Genomic DNA, 22,835 nt, shown 5'->3' with positions numbered 1-22,835 from the left:
GAGGTGAACGCTCTATCACTGAGTCACCGCGAGTCTGGAAGGAATGATGTGAATCAATCCTTCCCGTAGCTTTGATATTTTGTCCGGAGCACTACTATTATAACATATACTCTGAAATAGCTATTGGTTTCGACGTCCTAAGATATTACGCGTTTAATTTTTTTTCTACAGGAGTGTTTTAATGATAGTCTTTAAAAGCACTTTAAACGGCTATGTCTTTTTAGCGAGTGCTTGTCATAAATTATTAAAGGAATATCGGCAGATCGCGATACATAATTCCTATGATAGGACGTGTCTAGAGGCTTGATACGTATTGAATGACAAAATGGCACAACGCTTCTTGAATTTTCCTTGACATGCATGTTATATTTTATATAGTTGAGTCCCACTATACGTTAGGAACGCGTGTTTCTAACTTGAAAGTTTATCTGTAATAATCCTGTGTATATTATACTTTCAGGAATCGAAACGACAGACAGCAACCAACGCGCCACGTACTGTATGTTGCAATGTGTTGGATGGACCATAGGAATATGTATTCTTCCCCTAGTAGCGTGGTTGGTAAGGGATTGGGTCACGTTTCAACTGAGTACCACGCTTCCTGTTGCAATCTTCCTTTTCATGTACAAGTAAGATTTGATGAGCGTGTTATATTTAAGGGTTAAATCTATGTTCTCTTAAGTATCCTTAGAACAATAATAACCAAAGATATAATTGTATCTTAACTTTGAAAACCATACGAAGAAATAGTTATGAAGACTTGATTTCATCTAGTACCTTATTTTCCAAAACATTAATTATAAGAATATGTAGAGTTTGAATTCATTTTTTGGGTTTTTTCGAGATTTTTGGGTTACACTCTATTTACAAATTGGTCACAAAATTCGGTCTTTCATTTATAGTTACGATTTAGTGACTGTGACTTGCTTGCTTCAAAACACAAACGTGCTCTGCAGCAGGTAAATGTGAACTTGATTAGGCTTAATACACAGTACTTGTAGCTAACTCATTGGAAGTACGATAATATTTTACGTTTTTCGTATCACAGATTGGTTCCTGAATCCCCACATTGGCTGGCATCGCAAGGGAAAGTGAAGCAAGCTGCAAAAGTTTTAAAAGAAATAGCAAAAATTAATGGAAAAACGCTACCTTCAAATCATATGGAAATACTAAACAGAGTGGCTAAACATCGCGAGAAGACATACGGAATGCTAAGTCTTTTCAAAAGTAGGATAATGGCGTTTCGAACATTCATCATCATACTGAATTGGTAAGTTATAATCCCAGTCAGTTTTTGTTCTTTAACCATTCACTGATTGAGTGTCCAACAGTAGTTGATAATGTCACTTACAAAATCACATCATTGAATCTACGCTCTCGTCTTTGGTGCGAACGGTCCCGGCTTCAATTCCAGGTGGGAACACTAGGTCGAAAAAGTGCAAAAGCTTTTTCATGCCAGTCATTCTGACTGAGATTTTCCTGGATTTTCCTCATTTACACCAGGCAAATATCGGGATGGTACCTAACATACAGGTCCCAGGCCGCTTCCTTCCTTCCCTTTCCACGGATATTGTGATCGCGGAGAGAAGCCATCCCCCATACGTGACGGACTCACATGGTTATTCCATATCAATTCAACACAGTGACTTAACCTCACCTTCTCAGATTTTAATGAAATTTGGAGCGTAGATGCCCTCTAGGTAGACTAAGAAAAATACCGAGTTTTAACTTTATATTTCAAACAGTATTGAAGATGGGGCTATGTAAAATTTTAAAAGAATCCCCAAAATAGCATGTTAAATGTATTTTGAAATTAGTCTCAGTCTCAGTCTTGTCTTCGCGGGTTTTGATTTGTTGAAGTGTCGGGCTATTGCCCCTGCCTTCCATTTCTTTTGTGTCTTCCTTGGCTTTGTTTTCTGACGTATATGTGGTGGTGGAGTCGCGCAGCTCTCCTAATTGAGCAAGAGAGCTAGTTGAGCAGTAGCGGTTTCTGACGTAGTGCTACCGGGCTACAGCACGCTTCCTCTGTTTGTGTATTTGTGTTAGACTAATTTTAGTTCAAAAAATTTTCATTTATTCATTTGTTTAAACTGTTCGACAATTAACAAAATACAGAACTTTCCCATGACGATCTTCTTTTTCGAGCGTGGAGCGCGATTATCAGCGCCTTCAGCAGTTTGAAAGTTGTACTAACGAACCGAGCGGGCTGTACTGAATGGAGCCCGCTTGAACTCTACAAGCCTACTCAACAAATATATCTCTAGCATGGAGCAAAGATCTCAATATGCCTTGTCCACTTCCCTTTTTTTACACCCAGAATAGCTTCCACCGTGCTGAGTTAGGTTGAGCCCGAAGACATTCTGCGCAAGCGCCAAGTATTCCTCTTTCTCGCTTTCTTCTTCTGCTTACTGGCGGCGCTCGCCGCTCGGTTCTCTCTTTTCTCCTCTTTTTTATTTTCTTTAATCCTAAAGGTCCGGGAGCCCAGAATTGTCGGAAGTGTATATTAAATGAATTGAACATTTTTAACACAGATTCAGATTGTAGCAAAATTATAGCACATACATTTAATGGGGCATCGGTAATAAGGGGTCAATTAATGGCATACAATCTAAAATTAAAGAACACTTTCCTTTGACAACTACGTCCATTGTTAACCAATTAAATTTGATAATGGAAAGAACTGCATTTCAAAATCAATCGACAAGTTTTTTTTTTCCTGTAGTTTTTCAGGATTTTCCACATTTTTCCTCCTGCTCCCCACAGCGTGTATCTGTTTTGGAAAAAGTGGCTGTATGACGATCTACTCGATCTACAGTGGGTCATCTACTCGATTGAATTTCAAGTCACGAACCGTCAATTCCGTCTATGAAAATTAAAATGTTTCGAAAGAGTGCTTTTCAGAACTAGTGAAATCGAACACAGGGAATTCATGTTTTGGTTAGAATTCTTTCACAAAATAATGCCGCATGTGAATATTTTCTATAATCAAATTCAGTGCAGGAATAGCATTAAAGTACAAACAGCATTTAAATATTTCATTGAAGCCATTGAGAAAATTCGGAATGACACAGACCATATTAGGACAAGTGATATGTTTCTTCCAACAGTTGTTGAAAACAAATGTGGGCGGATTATATCTTGCAGAGTACCCAATGCCAAAGAAGTATGTGATCGCATTTCTGCGGATGCGCGAAATCGATTTGGGAAAACAAGCCATTTGGATGCCGCCAAACTTCTGGATTCTGCAAATTTTAGTATTTTTTCCGGAACATATTCTGGACATTGCGGTTGAAAGCTACCCAATGTTAGGTAAGCAATGACTTCGCACTGAGCTTTTGGTTCTGTCAGCTTATCTTTAAAAACAACTTACAGGACAATTTTAGCGAAATAACAACCCTTTTGCAAATAATAGTGACCATACCAATGTCCACAGCAGAGCCTGAGAGATGCTTTTCATCTCTAAAGAGAATTAAGACATTCGTGAGGAATTTCCGTAGGTCAGGAAGGTTACTGCCCTTGCCATGCTCTCGATAGAAAAAAGTTTGATCAACAACATGCTAGATTTCAACTCCAGGGTGATATAGAAAACTTTACCAGCATTAAGAATCGAAGGATGGACATCAACTTCCGCCTTCATTGGGTAAATACACGTATATATATAATATTGTAGCACGCTTTGTTAATGACAGTACGAGCCGCCACTGTAGTTGAGGTATCATTTTACAGCATTTTTCCCAAGGGCGGACCAAGGCAAAATTTTCACCCCATAGTCGTAGTCTATATTGACATTTTATTACAGTGATTTTAATATTTTGAACACCTTTTTCAGAAAAAAAATTAATGCTCAAATACATGATATAGATATATTTAGTACTTAAAAATATGCATATGGCATCAGTTGTATGTTTCATTATATTAGGCCCTATTATTATTATTATTATTATTATTATTATTATTATTATTATTATTATTATTATTATTATTATTATTATTATTATTATTATTATTATTATTTATGTACTGATGTGTATAAACGAAAACAATATAGAACAGCATTTATTGAATACTACTAATGGTGACATGATTACTCCTATATTGTAAATTGTTTTCGTTCCCTTTTATGTAGGTCCTAATAGTTGAAGTCCATAGCATTTAAAACGCATCTCATGAATTTGAACAAAAGCTGAACAACTCTTACAACAGGTTTTATCAATTATTAAAAATTCACTAACTTTCGAAGTTTGATAAGTAATTAAGCTATAACAAAGTCAATTTTGGGAACTTTCTGAGAAAGTGTCTATATCTTTTTCTTAAAAAAATAATAGTACCTTAAAATCTAGAATAATTTACACAAACTGTTTTTCTAATTTTGCAAACTTTGGCCTTAGGCATGGTCATTAGTAACATAACAAAACTTAAGAAAAATTAAATAAAAAGTTAAATTCCACTATTACTAAAACTTACCAACAAATTAAACAATTTTAAATACATTTATTTTCAACACCTCACAACAATTACAATATAACCTTACGAGCTTTCTTGTCTGAAAAATCCCTGAAAATGAAACCTATGTCAATGTCTTGAAGAACATCGCCGATAAAGGGGAAGAACATGGCGTTCGGTTTCTTCAGTATAGGAGCATTGTGCTCTTTAATTTTTTAAATTTTAATTTCGTAATCAAAATTAATTTTAGACATTATTTAGTTTATTACAATGTTTATATTATATTACATGTTTCTTCTATGTCCGGTGCCTCTACCCTCCACTAATTTTTACAATTTAGTGTAAAAAGAACTCCACATATAACAGTCCAATTCGTCCTATATTGGGCCATGTTAACATTTATAATTTATATCAAACCTACTTACAACAAAACCAGTGACGCAATCAACTGGGCATTACGGCTGTGACTTTCGTTAGATAATCTCCCATCAAGGGAGATAACAGAATAGAACGTCGAACTCAATCGACATCATGGAGAGTCCCACGAGGCACTCCTGGCACATGGTAGATTTCAAATAATTTTTAATTAATTTCAATTTTGAAAAGCTCCTTTCGCCTGACGCCACGCTAACAGGAACAACGGCGCCGACTTTCCAAAATGTATGTGGGTGCATATCAATGGCGGGACGTGTTATATGTTTTCAGGGGAGGCTCGATATTTTTTCGTTGATTTCCTTTCAGTTACAATCTTTTATGAACGCTATCATAAAGGGCTGCGCTCGATTCATTTAGAATATAGTTCCAGTTTTTGTGTGGACTGCCTTTGACTAGGCCAGAGACAGGGAAAGAAAGGGGGAATGTGTTGATTGGTTGCCTTCGCAAGATTATTTGTGTGGGTGCTGGAGCTCCGGAGCACCAACGTAGTCGACGCGCATGGACAGAAAGAGTGACGGCAATTTTGAGTGCAATTGATACATTTGGAAAATTTTCAGTCAGCTGGTTACTCGTCAAGTACTTTAGTACTTCAAGAGGGCTTTTAGCATTTTCATCTGGTAGTAGGGAGAGTAAAATTAATAGTTCCTGTTGAAGTTGGGGAACTATTCAAATCATATTTACCATTAGAAATCTGAAATTTATAACAGTTCAGATTTTAGATTTCACTAATGTTACAAAAGATGTTGTGAATGGGAGATTCAGTCCATCACAACAAGACCATCATTGATCATACTTATGTAACTATCCTTTCTCTCCTGGTTTTATATCGTACGTATTGTTCTGTATCTTTCAGGGCTGTGAGCGGTTTAACATATTGGATTATTATGCTAAATTTTAGCATATCAGGAAACCCATTTCTGAATTTCTTTCTAATATCGTTGGTGGAAATGCCTGCCTACATTCTTGGAATGTGGTTAACAGATTCTTATGGACGTCGATGGCCAACTTCGCTTGTTTTCTTCGCAGTTCCTTTGGCAATAGCAATAGTCTTACCAGCAGTTCCAAGTAAGTACCATAGAAAATAACTAACTCAAGAGTGATTTTAAATGGGATATGGAATACACTTAACAGTGAAATGTAGTGTTGGATCTTAATTAGAAGTGAAGTGCTATATAGTTTCCATTGATACTAAATTCTATACAAGCTTTATATATAGTGAGAGGACGTAGGTTAATTATTAGTGTACTTTTTTCTCAATGGAAAGTTTGTGTTGCTAGTTAATCAAACTGAGATCTTCCTGCAGCTTTCCCTACATTTCTTCAAGATATATTTCATGATCTGACCTCCTTCCATTTTACTTCCCACAATTGATATTTGTATGCAGTGGAATTCTTACCTAGCAAAGAGATCTGATCAATCTGTGAGAGTTGATATGTATAGTCATTTAGGTATCTACTTTTCCCGTGACTGCTATAAGTCCATTAGATCAAATACAGCACATTTGCTTGTGTCGCAAACGCCTGGTCAGGTGGAAGCCAATTTACACATAACAATTGTATAAACTGAAAGTAGTTGGTGAATTTGAGGAGCACTGGAACATGATGCACGATACATCTTTTCATTTAACATGAATTAATCTATATGGTATGGCGCGTAATGTCCGATGAAAACGATGTATCAATGAGATAATAATTTATTATATTATAATGTATTAATTCGCTACATACTGCATGTGAGAAGAAAAACAGCCATAATAAGTCAGTTAGAAAACAACTCTTACATTAACTCAAAATGTCATACATTCATTCATTGGCTACTTCAATTCAACATCATTCTCGTCATTTCAATTATTGCATTTAAAAAATACGTATTTAAATTATTTAGTACCTTTATTATTCAGCTGAACCCAACTACAACACAATTACTTAATTTCCATGTATTCAACAAATACACTAACAGAATTGTACATCATAATCCGTCGAATCTTGTAGTCCTATATTCTATCTATATTTGCACAGGTTAATGCTATTTTTAACGTTCATAATAGTATGTGTTCAATTCGAAAGCACTTTGTACCAACTTCGTGCCACTGCCAACACTCTCCCCCTTTTTGTAATCCTGAACTATGTTCTTTGAAATTAACTATAGCCCCATCTTTCTGGTGGGTTTCTTTTTCTAGTAGATCTTCTCAGGCCCTCATCGCTGGTTGTTGCTGATTCCATTTCATTTGGAAAATGTCTTATGGACTGATGTGGATAATTTCTCCAACGATTAAGTTCCTCCCATTGAGAAAATTGATTTGTCTTCGCTGTTTCTGTTCCGTCTGAAATTACAAGTTTTGTTTTTCCTTTAGGAACAAGATCACTCTCTTTATGAAATCTATTAATTTGATGCTCGTGATAAATCCGTGTAGTGCCGTTTACTAATACCTGATAAGTATTCCTCCCTACTTTCCTTTGTAAGACTCCTTTTATAAATCTGGGTATAGATGCCTGGCGATTCTTTACCCAAACTGTCTTTCCAAGGATATCCGAAATGTTATTAGTTTTCTTCTGGACATTGTGCGGAATTGTAAACCACGTGCGTGGTTTGAATGATAATATTATTTCCGCTGGTGAATTAGGAGATATCTTGGAATTTGTATGCCAAAACATAATTTATTTGACGAATCCAATTCAGAAAGACATTTTTGGTCACATTATAGTTCGATTGTACAAATTTTATTTTCAATAACTTCTTAACTGATTGAACCGCTCTCTCCGCTGCCCCATTACTTTCTGGATGGTAGGGCGGCGAATGTATTAACCTAATTCCTCTCTGCGTACAGTAATTCTGAAATTGACTTGATAAATATGGTGGACCATTATCCGTAACTATTGTCGCTGGGAATCCTAACCACTTTAAAACTTCATCTAACTTCTCTGTTGTTTCTTCCAATCGCGTACTATTTACTACCCATACTTTTATCCACTTTGAGAAAACGTCGGTTAACAATAGCAACGTGAACCCAAAAAGCGAGAAATGGTCTAAATGGATTCGTTGCCAATGTCTGTTCTCCGTTGGCCAATTATTATATTTTGTTCGAGATGGCGCGTTTGCCATTGCTTGACAAAAATTACATCCATGAACGCACTGAAGTATATCAGTAACTAAATCTGGCCACCAAACCTGTGATTTCGCCGTACTCATCATTATTTCTATCCCTAAATGATTTGAATGTAGTCTGGCTAAGTATATTTGTCGCAGCCTGGAAGGAACCACAACACATCCATTAAAAAATAAAATATTTCCTTGCACTTCTAATTCATATCTGTGTGTGAAAAACGTTTTGTGTTCCTTAGTGTCAAGATGCATTGGAAGTTTTTTCGGCCAACCAGTCATTGTCCAATTTATCACTGTTTTCATCCAGCAATCTCTTTGCATTTCAGTTACTATTTCCTGCTCCGTTAAAAGAAATGTATCTAATTGACTTATGTAGTTTGGGAAATCTCGTCATCTTTAGTTAATTCGGACATTGGAAATCTAGATAAGAAATCTGCCACTTTGACGTCTTTGTGATACACTATTTCATAATCGTAACTGATTAATAATAAATACTATCGTTGAAGACGTGGTGTAATAGTGGATGGCGGAGCTTTCACTCCAAATATCCAACGCACAGGCTGTGAATCAGTTAAAATTTTAAATGTTCTTCCATAAATGTACTTATGAAATTTTTTATAGCAAATACTACTGCCAGTGCTTCCCGTTCAAATTGGGAATAATTTCTTTCCGCATTGGAAAGTGTTCCGGAAGCACATTCTACCGTTTTTAACTTGTTATTGCAACGGTTCATCAAAACAGCTCCTACTCCGGTTGGTGAAGCGTCAGTCATAATGACCACATCTTCGTTTTCACTAAAAGGATGAAGAACTTGAGCATGTGATATGCATTGCTTAATTAGCTGAAATTCTTTTTGATGGTTTGTATTCCAGTTCCATTTCACTCCTTTATGTAACAAATGTAGAAGGTTTGGCATATCCATAGATAAACAAGGAATATGTCTATGATAAAAATTTACCATACCTAAGAAAGATTGTAATTCTTGAACAGATTGTGGCGGTTTGGCATTCATTATTGGTTCTAATTTTGATGCTGAGGGTAAAATATTGTCACCATCCAAATCATATCCCAAATATGTTATTTTAGTTTTGAAGAAAATACTTTTACCTTTCCTTACTTTCACATTGTATTGCTTAAATCTTTCTAATACATCTACTGTTCTTTTATAACACTGCTCAATTGTATGTCCCCAAACTAATACATCATCTAAGTAAGCTGCCGTACCTTCGCAATTACTTAGTACATGGTCCATAAATCGTTGAAAAATTTGTGGTGAAGAGTTCAACCCAAAAGGTAGTCTCGTTTGCCTATAAAGTCCCCAAGGTGTAGTAATTACAAAATATTTAGAAGAATTTTCATCTACTTCTAATTGTAAATATGCATTGCTTAAATCCAATACCACGAAGTAACGTGCTCCTACTATCTTATTCAAAATATCCTGGATTCTCGGTATTGGATATGCACACTTTTCCGTATAACGATTTACAGTTCGTTTAAAATCAAAACATAAACGAAGGTCACCATTCTTTTTACGAACTACAACTATTGGAGTTGCCCAACCAGAAAATTCCACTTTATGTAAAATGTTTAACTTACATAAATTGTCTATATTTTGTTTGACAGAATTTAGTAACGCATTTGGAATTTCATACGCCTTTCTATATATTGGGATTGTTTCCTCTCGCATTGGAATTGTAACCTTGTACCCTTGTACTGGTTTGTCTATGTTTTCATAAAATACTGACTGAAAATCTTTCAAGATTGTTTGTTGGTAATGTTGTATATCATTCTCTTTGTCTGTAACAGGTGCCAACAGTTTGTGATTAAGAAAATTCTGAAAGTTTTGTTGTCTCCATATTGGGGTTAACACAACAAGCCAATCTCGACCCAAAATTGGTATTGAAATATCCTTTTGAATGATAACTAAATATAATTCATACTGGGTATTCTGAAAGTCAACTATTACCTTGATGGATCCCATGGTAATGATGGATGAAGTGTCCGCATTTCTTAAAATATACGGAAACTCATCAACTTCTTTCTCCGGAAACCATTTTTCTTTGTGTGCTATACTTATGGCAGATACAATTGCTCCAGTATCCAGTAGAAACTCAATATTGCGATTTTCACATAGTAACGATATTGTCACTGGTTTTGATAAGTTGAATTTGCCTTGCAGTACAGGAACCATATCTCACCTTTTTAAAAATCGTTTGCGTAGACTCTCAATTTCGACTGCGCCAATTATTGCATTTAAAAAATACGTATTTAAATTATTTAGTACCTTTATTATTCAGCTGAACCCAACTACAACACAATTACTTAATTACCATGTATTCAACAAATACACTAACAGAATTGTACATCATAATCCGTCGAATCTTGTAGTCCCATATTCTATCTATATTTGCACAGGTTAATGCTATTTTCAACGTTCATAATAGTATGTGTTCAATTTGAAAGCACTTTGTGCCAACTTCGTGCCACTGCCAACACAATATCTCTCTCCTTGTCCGCAGGAGATGATACTGCTTATCACGCTGAGTACGAATTAAAATTAAAATTAATGAATGAAAAGAAGATCTTATGTGCTGAGATTCGAACTCAGGCATCCTGAGTTGAAATACAATTCGAAAACCTACGCCAGTCAGTTACCTGATGTTGCACGGAAAGGTGTTAGCTAGTTGAACAGAAGCTTCATGTAAGTGTATACGAAATACTAAGGACCGTATAATGATCAGTAGTTGGGTTAATTATCTGCACCAAGTTTTCCTGGTTAGGTTATTGTTATTGCTTTATTATTATTATTTAAACGTTCATTCCAACCTTAATTATTTCACAGATTCAGCATGATTTACTGCAGTTTTTGTCATGTAAAAGAAAATGTGAATGAAGTTTAGACAACGTTATCTTCATCAGACACCGTATTTCAGTCAGTGAGTCAGATGAACGTAGCATTAAGTTGTCGAAACTCTAACACTTTAATTTTAGTTTTAATAAATAAGTGTATATACCCTGGTCAGAACAGTGTTAGTTATTCTTGTGGTAAGTTCCAGAGTCGTGATGGGTAGAGAAAAAATGTGACTTACGAAAAAAGTACCTTTATACATTGTAAGGGATGTAACTTCCAATTATTGGCCACAAACTCAATTATATCTGACTGTAAGGAAAACTAATTCGAAATAGGTTTTCGGGTCCACGTCTATAAAATTTTGTTGCTGAAAGCGACGCTAAACTCAACCATTAATCTGAATCCGTAACATAAAATTGTTCCAATTTTTCTTATCAAATAAAATATATCATTGGTCTTTGTTGCACAGTTTGAAATGGCAAAATCACATAATTTGAGAAATGAATGAATAAACCTTTACGTCGTTGCCATTAGAAGTCCGTGCACCATACAGATTTCTGAGGGAGATGCTTAACTCGAATTAAAAGTCGAGTATTCTTTCATGTTGCATTTTAAAGTAAGTTCTTGTGGTTCTAGAATATATAAAAGCGGTTCTAGAAAAATACATTAAATCCCAATTATGCAATCAATTAATCAACCTAGTACATTGACAAAGTGAGTAGTAGAAAAATAGGAGCAATATCGAATATGCGTAAGTTGGGATTGGGTAATATCAGGTTGTGTAGAAATATTGAACTTTTGGAGGTCATAATAGATATGACATTTATTACTGTTTGAAAATGATATTATGAAATCACATATGTATCATTTTACTTGATGACTTTCTACCATTTTTCAGACAACACTTTAATCATGTTGCTGAAGAACTTCTGTTATTTATGCTCAAACAAATTATCACACATGATTTTTAAGGACTGTCTCGCAATATAATCTATCAATTTTATGGTTTGTTTTCAGCCTCCAGTGTAGAAGTAAGCCTGATAGCTCTGTCCGTGTTCATCAGATTTTCCAATGCCCTAACATTTTATGGAATCTATCTCTACGGAACAGAATTGTTCCCAACTTGTCTGAGGCAAACAGGAATGTCTATGGGATCTGTAACATCATCTACTATCGAGACTTTAGGACCATTTATAGTTTATTTGGTAAGATGTAAATACGGTCATATTTGAAACAGCTATACTAATGAAAATTACAAATAACATGTGTATTGATATACTCATATTTAGCTAATACGTACTTTTTGATATAAATACCAATTGTCATTTTAGGAAGGTGATTACATATGATAATAACGTAAACCAATTTTCATTATTGATTTTTCAGATATATTGAAATTTTACCATAAAATTATGTAAACAAACTCAATTAAAGTAACTTATATATACTATTCCTTTCCTTATCTTTCTCTGCTTTACGTACATTAATGTATCATATGTCAGTTCCTTTTTGAATTATCGTCTATATTAGGAAAAACTATCTATGCAGAAATTGTAAGAAAATATACGATAGAGATTTCATTCTTCGTTATTAATTGAGAAGGTAGGTATGCTGCATCTAATCTAAATGAGTGCCTGAAACTATTCTTCCCTTATATTTGCAACTGAGTAACTCCACATTCAATAAGATGTTCCAAATTTCTGAATTAGGCATAAGGCTCTGTACAAAAACCAAATATAATCACACATATTAATCTTCAGACATGTATTACTCTTTGATCCCCAAATTCCACTATAGGCTCCATTATCAATAATGCACCAAACTAATACTCACACAACATATTACCTAACTTTAGATATATATTCTAAACCAAGAAAGAACATAAGAAATTCCAAACTATTTATCCATCTTGATCTGTTTGGAATCCAAGCTGATCTGTTTGCACAGACTATAACCTAGCAAAGCAATAAACTTTAATATACATGCTTGTACCACTATTTCGTAACAATACAAGTCTTTATCCATGTAGTCTCGTTCCATACAAGCCTCATTCCCATTACTCTCTTCTCTTTATATAAATTAAATTGATATTTATTACACCGAAAATAGATTACCAAAAATACTGTTTTTTTAATAGCTCTATACATATAATGATTTCCAAGATAACTTAAAATTCAGATACTAAATTTCTCAAGACCATGGAAAAATGGAAAAGCACTAGTCTGAGATTTCACATGTTCCGATACGTTTGCTCCTTCCAACTTACCCCATTCTTCAATTCAGGCAGGTCTCGTCGCCGCTCACAGAGAATGAGACAAAAGACTAACATACTCAAACCTATTGGAGAAATATTGGTTTGTAACAGTAGCAATAGAAACCAGTGGGTCTTGGGGTCACGAAGGATCTAATTTCATTAATGAAGTTGGTCATCGAATAGCAATCAAAACTGGTGACCCCCGAGCGACTGCATTCCTTTTCCAACGTATCAGCATCGCCATCCAGCGCGGGAATGTGTCATCGATCTTAGACACATTACCTCCTGGTAAAGAACTGGACGAGATTTTTCTTCTATAACACACAATAAGACGGAAGGAGACATATCCGAGGAGGCCGACAACCACTTTGACTATGTTCATGAAGAAGGTTCTGAATCCAGTTTGGATAAATATACATTGTTGGAAGTCATGGCTAATACCGGTAACTTTGGGAGTGGTAGCAACATTATCTACAGATTTTACTTTGTTACTCAAAATCGTTAAAGACCCGAATGATATTGTTTATTTGTCCGATGTTTATTTTGGAACAAATATGATAGCTACAGATAATCTATGTATTCTTAGATGTGCGTATATATACAAATTTAATTAACATTATAAAACCATTGTTTTAACAACTAGATTTAATAAATGACATAATCAACAAAGATTCTAACAATACCTGATTGCTACATATTAAAAATTTAAAATTATAAAATGAAACAACTGAAATTATACAACAATGTAAATGTAGTGTTATGAAAATATTTCTGCTAGTTAACATCTGATGAAAATAACGTTAACTTATTGAAACTGTTGCGACATATTTTAATTTTAATTAGTAAAAAATACTCTTATCAGAAAACTATTAATTATTTAAGTAATAGTTCCAGAGTGAAGATGAATGAAATTAAATTTCTTCAAAACTAGCAGACAAAAGAACTGATCAAATTTCTAACATCAATGAAAACATTCTCAAATACTCCATCTTCTATTTCCAGCCACTCTACAATATTCCATCTTTAATCCATCTTTTTGCTACATAATCTTCACGTTGCCTCGACAGAGAGAGAGAGAGAGAGAGAGAGAGAGAGATTATTTCACGTAAGAGAGATTCACACCTTCTACGTGTAAGAGTGAGAAACTACATCAACACTCGTTCAGCGAGATGTTATCTCTTATGAGACAAAGAGATTCAAACCTTCTAGTTGCGTGAGAGAGAAACTGTACCATCACTCGACTAAGGAGCGATTATCGTACGTGTGAGAGACAGAGGTCCACAACTTCCTGTTCACCTTTCGCCATTTCAATTATCCCACGTGGGGGAGATGCACATCTTCTACATGTGTGAGAGAGAAACTATACCACCACTCGACCAACGAGAGCTGTTATTCCACGTGAGAGAGAGATCCACAACACATTATTAGAGGAAGATCAGAACCTTATTCTTTCTCTTCCTCCATTTCACCGCTTCCTTGCATCCATGTTTATTTAATATGTGGATGTCGATTCCTTGAGCAACTACGCCAATGTAAGAAAATATACAATGAAACTTATTTCGTTATTAATTGCGAGCGAATGTAAGTATGGTACATCTAATCTAAATGTGTCTCTGAAACTATGCTTATCTTATATTCACAACTGAGTAGCTTCGCATTCATACAAGTACGTTCCATAGTTCTGAGTTAGGCTTAAGTCTATACAAAATCAATCATAATCACACATATTACTTTTTACCTTTCAAATTCCACAGTAATTGTTACCTTTACCAATAGTGCTTCAAACTATTCCTCACATATTACCTAACTTGAGATAAGATTCCAGTCCAAGAAAGAACATAATAAGTTCATAATTTATCTATCAATCTTGATCCACTTGCAATCCAAACTAATCCATTTGCACGTAATCTAACCTAGCAACAAACCTCAATATAAATACATGTGTCACTATTCCGTATCCTTGTAGCTTTATTTCAAACAAATCTCATACGCAACACGAATATATAGAGTGGTTCAATAATAACACACACACACACACGCATATATATATATATATATATATATATATATATATATATATATATATATATATATATATATATATATATAAACATAACATTAAAATGCATGCCGTGAAATCGCCATCCAATATATTTCATAGAGGATGCGAAATAAAGACTGCACGAAGGACTCTGGATTTCTTATGAACCTAATAGCCCAATACAAAGTTTGGTCCAAAATGAATTGAGGAGTTTGTTGTAATAAGGGCGTAAGTCTGAAACATGCAGTTGGAGAAAAACGATGTTGAAAATTTAAGTAGTGTTTTCTTCTTACATAAAACAACGTAATATGCAGCATTTTATTCCGATATTGAATTGAAATGTTACCAGGAGGCTAAACAAGTGCGGCGAAAGCCACAAATGCGTTTGATGCAAAAAGGGCGTAAACTCGCTTATGTCCTTATTACATCAAACTCCTCAATTGGGAAGCACTATTTTCATATCACTGTTGAAAATAACCTTGAAATTCCATTCTCAATGCAATAAAAGATCTTTCTAATTACCAGATGTTACTTTCCTTAGTTTTCTTTTGTTTTGCAGATGTTTTTACGGCTTGCTCATCTGTTTCATCTATGCCAAGAAAAATTGCTGTTAACCCTCATACACACACGCTAAATTATATAAAATTGACCTTTTCTACAAGACATGATTATTTTTTCCCAGTTAATTTCTTATTTCATCGGCAATTTAAAAAAAAATGTTACCTTGCTTTAATGTTATATTTTTACTAGTTGAATATACCCATGCTTCGCACGGGGGCTGCATTTCGAAGTCAACGCCTGTGGGAGTATCACCATTGATCTCAGCGACCGCGAAACTACGGACTTGATACTAATATCGGTCATTTTTTCTTTACATGTTTTGGAATCACTCCCCCCTTCCCCCGCTGACTCCCAGCCTGCATACAATTCTAACTGAATTTGCAAGTCATCGCTAATGGAAGTATCACTATTGATTTCAGCGACCGTGAAAACTATGGATTTGATACTAATATCGGTCATTTTGGATTACTTTAATATGTCTCGGTATCTCAAGCCCCCCGGTGCCCCCCGGCCCGGAGACGAATAGCGTGAATTTGGAATTTAATGTGCTCGGAGTTTCACCATTGATTTCAGCGACCATGAAAACTATTAATTCAACACTAATTTCGGTCATTTTCTACTATTTTTACTTATCCCGGTAAACGCTCCCCTCAGAACCCCCTGTTTCGAATTTTGAAAAAACGTTAAACTCTGCTTCGGACCCTGGACCAAGGTATTCGTGACTAAAATTTGGTAACTCTCGGTCAGTTTGTCTGGTCCCCAAGCCGGTTCCGGTAAACGCCCCCCTGAGACCCTCTTGGTTCGAAATTTAAAAAAAGGGCTTTGTCTTGATCTAGGACCTAAGCCAAGGTACCCCTGACAAAAATTTTTAACTCTCGGTCCACTCATATGGTCCCCAGGCCGCACACGGACAGGCAGACAAACACACAAACAACATCTTTATTTTATTTATATTGGACTAGTTGTATATACCGATGCTTCGCACGGGGGCTGCACTTGAAAGTCAGTGCCTGTGGGAGTATCACCATTGATCTCATCGACCGCGAAAACTATGAATTTGATACTAATATCGGTCACTTTGGCTTTTTCTTACATGTCTCGGTAAGTTCTTCCCCCTCCCCTTAATGCCAGCCTACATACAATTGTAACTAAATTTGCAAGTCATCGCTAATGGAAGTATCACCATTGATATCAGCGACCGCGAAAACTATGGACTTGATACTAATATCGGTCATTTTGGATTACTTTCATGTCACGGTATCTCACTCCTCCTGGTGACCACCGGCCGGAGACGAATAGCATGAATTTGGAAGTTAATGCGATCGGAGTTTCACTATTGATTTCAGCGACCGCGAAAACTATTAATTCAACACTAATTTCGGTCATTATCTACTACTTTTACATGTCCCGGTAAACGCCCCCCTGAGACCCCCTGGTTCGAATTATGACAAAAACGTTTAACTCTGGTCTGGAGCCTGGACCAAGGTATTTGTGACTAAAATTTGGTAACTCTCAGTCAACTTGTCTGGTTCCCAAGTCGGTCCCGGTAAACGCCCCCTGAGACCCCCCTAGTTCGAAGTTGGAAGAAAACGCTTCGTCTTGATCTGGGACCTGGGTCAAGGTACCCCTGACCAAAATTTAGGAACTCTCGGTCTACTCGTCTAGTCCCCAGGCCGCACACAGACAGACAGACAAACACACAAACAACATCTTTATTTCATTTATATTAGATTAGAAAATAGATATGTTACTACAAATATTTTAATGTATGTGTTCAAAGTTTTAGTGAGTGTTTCTAGTGTTTGTATGTCTTAAGAGGATGAACATATTAAACAAATAGTGTTTTTTTTTCATATGCTAATTTCAAACTTTTTTCCGGAAAAGTAGCATCATATATTCATTACTTAAAATATTCAAAACATGTACTTGAGTCTTATCCACTAAATTAATATAAAAAAGTTATTTTAATATTATTGAGAAAGAAAATAGAATGATATAACATGGCATGAAAATAGAAGTTAGAAATTTTTCTAACCGTATTATACATTTACTGTCGTTTCCCCCGCATATCAAGTGGAAAATCAAAGTTTTAATCAGGGGCACACTCTTCACAACACACAAGACTGTGCTTCCTGCAGATCAACTTGTTGCAATTGCTGCATGATGATCGAGTTTTCCTGTCCTTTTGACGCGAGCATATTACACACTTTCCAGAAGCTCTTTTTTTCTTTCTCCATCTTGGGTTTATCTTCAAGACTAGTGATGCGCTTCACTGCTGCTTTTAGATGAACGGGCAGGGAATGTAGAGATAGCCTAGTTGCAATATGTGCCCTGCAAAGCTACAAACGCAGTTGCTTCAAGAACACTTTTCTGGATACCTGGTTTTGCACTCCATTGTTGTTTCTGAAAGCGACAAGAGCATTTATGCCAGCAACGTTTAACATGCCAGAAAACACAGTAAGTGGCTAACGCTTACACTTTCTTGACATACTATACGTTCTGCATAGCTTGTCAACAATATCAATACCGCCTATATGTAAGTTATAATCAGTTATCATAACAGGTTTCCTTTCCTCACCTGTGTCTGGATCAATTTTGTTGTCATTATGTATTGTTCATGCCACAACAACTCTCCCGAACTTGGGTACATAAAAAGTGATGGTCATATTCTTGGAAAACGAGAATAGTCTTGAATATTTCTCCCTTCCTCTTGCTGCTGTTATTTTGTAACAAAACACGCTGCCCCATCAGCATTTGTATACGTGTTGTTTTCGCAAATTTTGCGTTTCGCTCACTTCGAGAGGTGTGACTAAGCACTCCGCTCAATAACCTTCTAAACTCCACCAATGCTGTCTAAACTTGACTGGCAACATTGACAACACATAATCAGCAGCAGCAGTGTAAAAAAGTAAAAATAAGTAAAAAGGTATAAAAAAATAATAAAATAAAAATGCAACTATAAAAAAATATTTGTAAGTAAATTAATAATAAAACAAAAAACTTTTAAGAACTAGTTTTGTTTTAACCTGCCGGTCAAGGTAAAAAAAATCTAGACATGTTTAAAACTAACAAATAAACCATATGTATAAAGTAACAAAACTCTGCAAGTAAACATCGCATATTACTATTAAAAATTGTCGTGCTTAAAACACTTGGATTCTATACTTAATTTGCATGCGTCATTGTAAAATAAAAAAATATTTAAGCAATTAAATTTAACGTGAATTAACGTACTAACGTCAACAAAAAATTAAAACAATTAATATGTATATACGGTATGCAACACACTAAAGCATGCTTTGCACTCGTAACCTTATAAAATTCTTTTAATATAATCGTTAAAGCATATGCGCATATAAAAAGTAAATCTAAAATATTAATACAGTATTTATGTAAAGCAATATATAATAATACTCATTTCCATTACTTCACTCATAGCCTAATCTATTTTATTAAATACTGCATATCAGTGCTACAAAAATTAAAGTTTCTTGCGCCAATCAATATTAATAAAAGTTAATAACTTGTATACACTCTAAAAAATCAGTAAATATAAAACATCATGTATATAATAAACGCACAATATAAACGCATTCCTTTGTATTAAATTCTTTTAATCATAAGCTCAAGTTTAAAAAATATATACATAAAAAGCGCTTAAAACAAAATCAATCTATATTTAATATAAACCTATATAATAGCATAACTTCAATTTATAGCTATAAAAATATCTAACAACTACAGTAGTAATATAACATCGTTACATAACTGCATTTTTTCTAAAAACTGTGCTAACTAACATATTTATCTGTAAAAATGTTTAAAGTATCAGTACTAAGTTAAATTCAATATAAATAAAAGTTTGCCAGTCGCAACCATCAAGTGTCAGCTAGTCACTTTGTATTCAAATTAGTATTACACTAGTAAATCATCTGTTCGGGCAAAAACAAAACTAAAGATAAAAACAATTATACCAAGTGGCCAGTACAATATAATAGTTCAGTGCATCCGTAAAAAGGAAATATTTAAAAATAATAAATAAATAATAAATATAAAAATAAACAAAAATCAAGCTTCTCTAAAAAACAATTCTTTCTAAACTTATAAAATAATATAATTTGCTACTGTCGTCTAAACTTTCATTTATTTTGAAAAGACTTTCATTAATATAGTAAAAAAAACCTTTTTGCATGGAATATAATTATTTTTGTTGTAAATAATATTTTATATGTTTCCTTGTTTTATATACCATTTCTTTTGACTACTTGTCAATCTCAGTTCTATGTTAAACACTATCAATAATTAAAATGAGTAACGTTATCAAATCATTATTAAAGCGACTGTTTACGTCAAAATATTATTCACTTGTGGTGAAAATTATCCGTTGTGTATATGAATACTGTTTTTGATAGAATGTGGTAATATAAAAACAAATATAATAAATAAATACACATAATTTTCAATAACAAATTTACGCAAGTGTATTCTAAAAATTCTAAATCTTGCATCATCTCTCTACGTCCACGCTACGTCTAACAACTTCGTAAATAACATCAGTGTAAAAATTTATATTAAAGACTTAAATGATAAGTTGTCGATTACAACCCAAGAGTGTTGTAGTATTAATATTAGTATTCTTATTTAAGTTCATTATTTCTTAATGCACTTTGTTTTGGGAGCGTGCGCTCCTGCTACCAAAATTCCAAATAACAAAAGGTTATTAAAAATTTGTTTCATATTTTAACCATTAGTACCCACTACCGTTACCGTCACCGTCACAATTTCCGTACAAGTTAGTACCCTTGTTCAGTATTTGTATCATGTCCACTTTCATGTAGATGATCTGCTATTTTTACAGTAAGAATCGTTAGGAATCAGTTCTTTATTACTCTCAACAGAAAATAAGAGGTTCCTTATTCTCTCTTCCTTTTGCGCAACACTGTCTTCTCCCTTACTGATATCTTTTTGAAGTTTACCAGAATAAATGTGACCTATATAACTAATATATATATATATATATATATATATATATATATATATATATATATATATATATATATATATATATATATATATATATTGTACACAGAGTCTTAGAAAACCTAGGTTGAAACCTTAACAAAAAATATATTACACAAACATACGAGCGGGGTGGATTTAACCCCGGCCAAAGCTTTATCATCCACACACCACGACCGCTTAACGAAAACTGACTGAATGTTGGGTGGATACAATTAGGAATTGCAGCTAGGAAGGTACCTTTTTGCAGAGGGCGTTACGATCGTTTTTCTTTTCCTAAGACAAAAATTAAATGGCTTGTGGTGAATTTTACCCCAGCGCGTGTGTTTAAAAGTTAATGGGCCTATAGGTGGGATTACATATGTAGCTTAAACTCATTAAATTCTTTGTAATATTAGTGCTTGAGCTATTTTAACTGATTTATGAACATCTTTGTTAACAAAACAAAGTTTATAGTCATTTCAGAGCCTTATAAAAGTACAACATAAAGAAAAAATAATTGTATCCAATACCGTCTTATTATTATAATTTTATGGTTTGGGTATCTAGTAGCGCGCGACCTAGCAAAGAATTTATAATGGAATAGCAAGTATAAATATTTTTATTAGGACGCTAAATAAGGAAACAGATTTATTAAATGATAAATTCTTCCAATTAAACCATAGTTTGCTACTAGATCGAAGCCAATTTACTCAATACCATTTCACCTACCTATCTGATATTCTGATTTGTATTCATCGGCCTGCTTGATATACTCCAAGATCTCTACGCGTAAATATCTTAACCTAGTCACTATGTCAGACAAACTTGCTTCTGAATCTAATTTTTTCCTCATTATTTCCTTATTACTTTTCGTCCTCTCTATCCTTCTTCAAATAATCCGTTATTGAGATAGTAGCTCAGGTTAAAACACAAATAAGAAATATTTAATTGGAAATACCATTCGTATTCCTGAAAAATATATCTTGTTCTTACAGGGAAGTGCATATAATATTTACTATCCGTATGTAGTGGTCGGCGTGATCAACTTCATGGCAGCCATTTCAGTTCTGTTGTTACCAGAAACACTCAACCAGAGTCTTCCATCGACTATAGCAGAAGCAGAAGAATATGGAAGGAATCAAAAGTTTTGGAGTTTTCCAAGCAGAAAGAAAACGAACACCAATAGCGAAATAGAAACACATCAAAATAATACTCTACTAAAGGACTGCAGATAGTGATCTTTCCAAATGAAATAAATGGATAGAGAATGCATGTTTCGAGTGAGAAAATAAAATCTATTAAGAAATAGCAAAATAAAGCTTATTTCATTATTTTAAATATAAATATTAATTTATATATTTTGGAAATAACTCACTACTATCATGTTAAACTATAACTTTATCTAATTATAAAAATTCTTCAAGTAATGCACATTGTCAGATGAAAGTTTGAATAAAACTTAATGTTCAAATCAAGTTATTGTAAGTTAAAACATCTCATCTATTAGGCGTTCTTTTATTTTTATCATTATTTTATGGTCTAATACTCATATTATAAATGAGGATTTTTTATGATAAGATATTTTAACTTATAATATTTTTGTTCCTACAGCTTTGAATTCTGATCCATACTGTAGGTAGACTCAAAAATATATTTCTTAGCCTTTCAAATAAAACATAAATAACACTGCCAACCCTCAGTTCATATGAAAGTAAACTCCTTCAGAACAAGTAGAAGATATACAAGATACATCTAATGTATTTTTACAGTTTCGATTTTCATTCATGAAGTCTCGTCTTGCGTCTCGCATAAAATTTTGAGTCTCATCTCGCGTCTCGCGCGAGACTTTCTCGCATGGTCTCGCAGTCTCGCATATACTCTGGGTCAAAATTTTGCAATGTGTTATTTTATGGCTGTTAATGAAAGATGATGTTATATTCTGTCCGAAGGCAGGTATTTGACCTAAAAGTCCCTTGGCAAGGTGAATCCACGGTGGTTTGCCATTGCTTTCCATGAGATGAATGTTCATAACGTCCTAAGGAGACGGAACCTAGAGTTCAACATGGTATCCGAACTTGTGTCCCCTCCGCTCCAATTTAAAAGAAAAGTTGTGCTGGAATTTGATTGCTGGACCACTAATTTTCGTC

At 34.3% G+C, this 22,835-nt stretch overlaps 1 protein-coding gene across 2 annotated transcripts in view; it reads left to right on the top strand.

The window, feature by feature from the left end:
• LOC145690829 (carcinine transporter-like) overlaps positions 1-21,996 on the top strand; it is a 112,813-nt gene extending 90,817 nt beyond the window's left edge. For both annotated transcript variants that reach the window (XM_081766153.1, XM_081766152.1), the window contains exons 6-10: positions 461-629; positions 1,049-1,270; positions 5,732-5,943; positions 11,849-12,036; positions 21,684-21,996. In XM_081766153.1, the coding sequence (XP_081622279.1) occupies positions 461-629; positions 1,049-1,270; positions 5,732-5,943; positions 11,849-12,036; positions 21,684-21,923 (1,031 nt within the window). In that variant the 3' untranslated portion in view covers positions 21,924-21,996. The remainder of the gene's footprint in view (positions 1-460; positions 630-1,048; positions 1,271-5,731; positions 5,944-11,848; positions 12,037-21,683) is intronic.
• The last annotated feature ends 839 nt before the right edge of the window (positions 21,997-22,835 follow it).

The sequence above is a fragment of the Thermobia domestica genome, chromosome 7 (assembly GCF_964235325.1).
Source record: "Thermobia domestica chromosome 7, izTheDome1.hap1.1, whole genome shotgun sequence".
Lineage (NCBI taxonomy): Eukaryota > Metazoa > Arthropoda > Insecta > Zygentoma > Lepismatidae > Thermobia > Thermobia domestica.
This window is presented reverse-complemented; position numbering and strand designations above follow the sequence as displayed.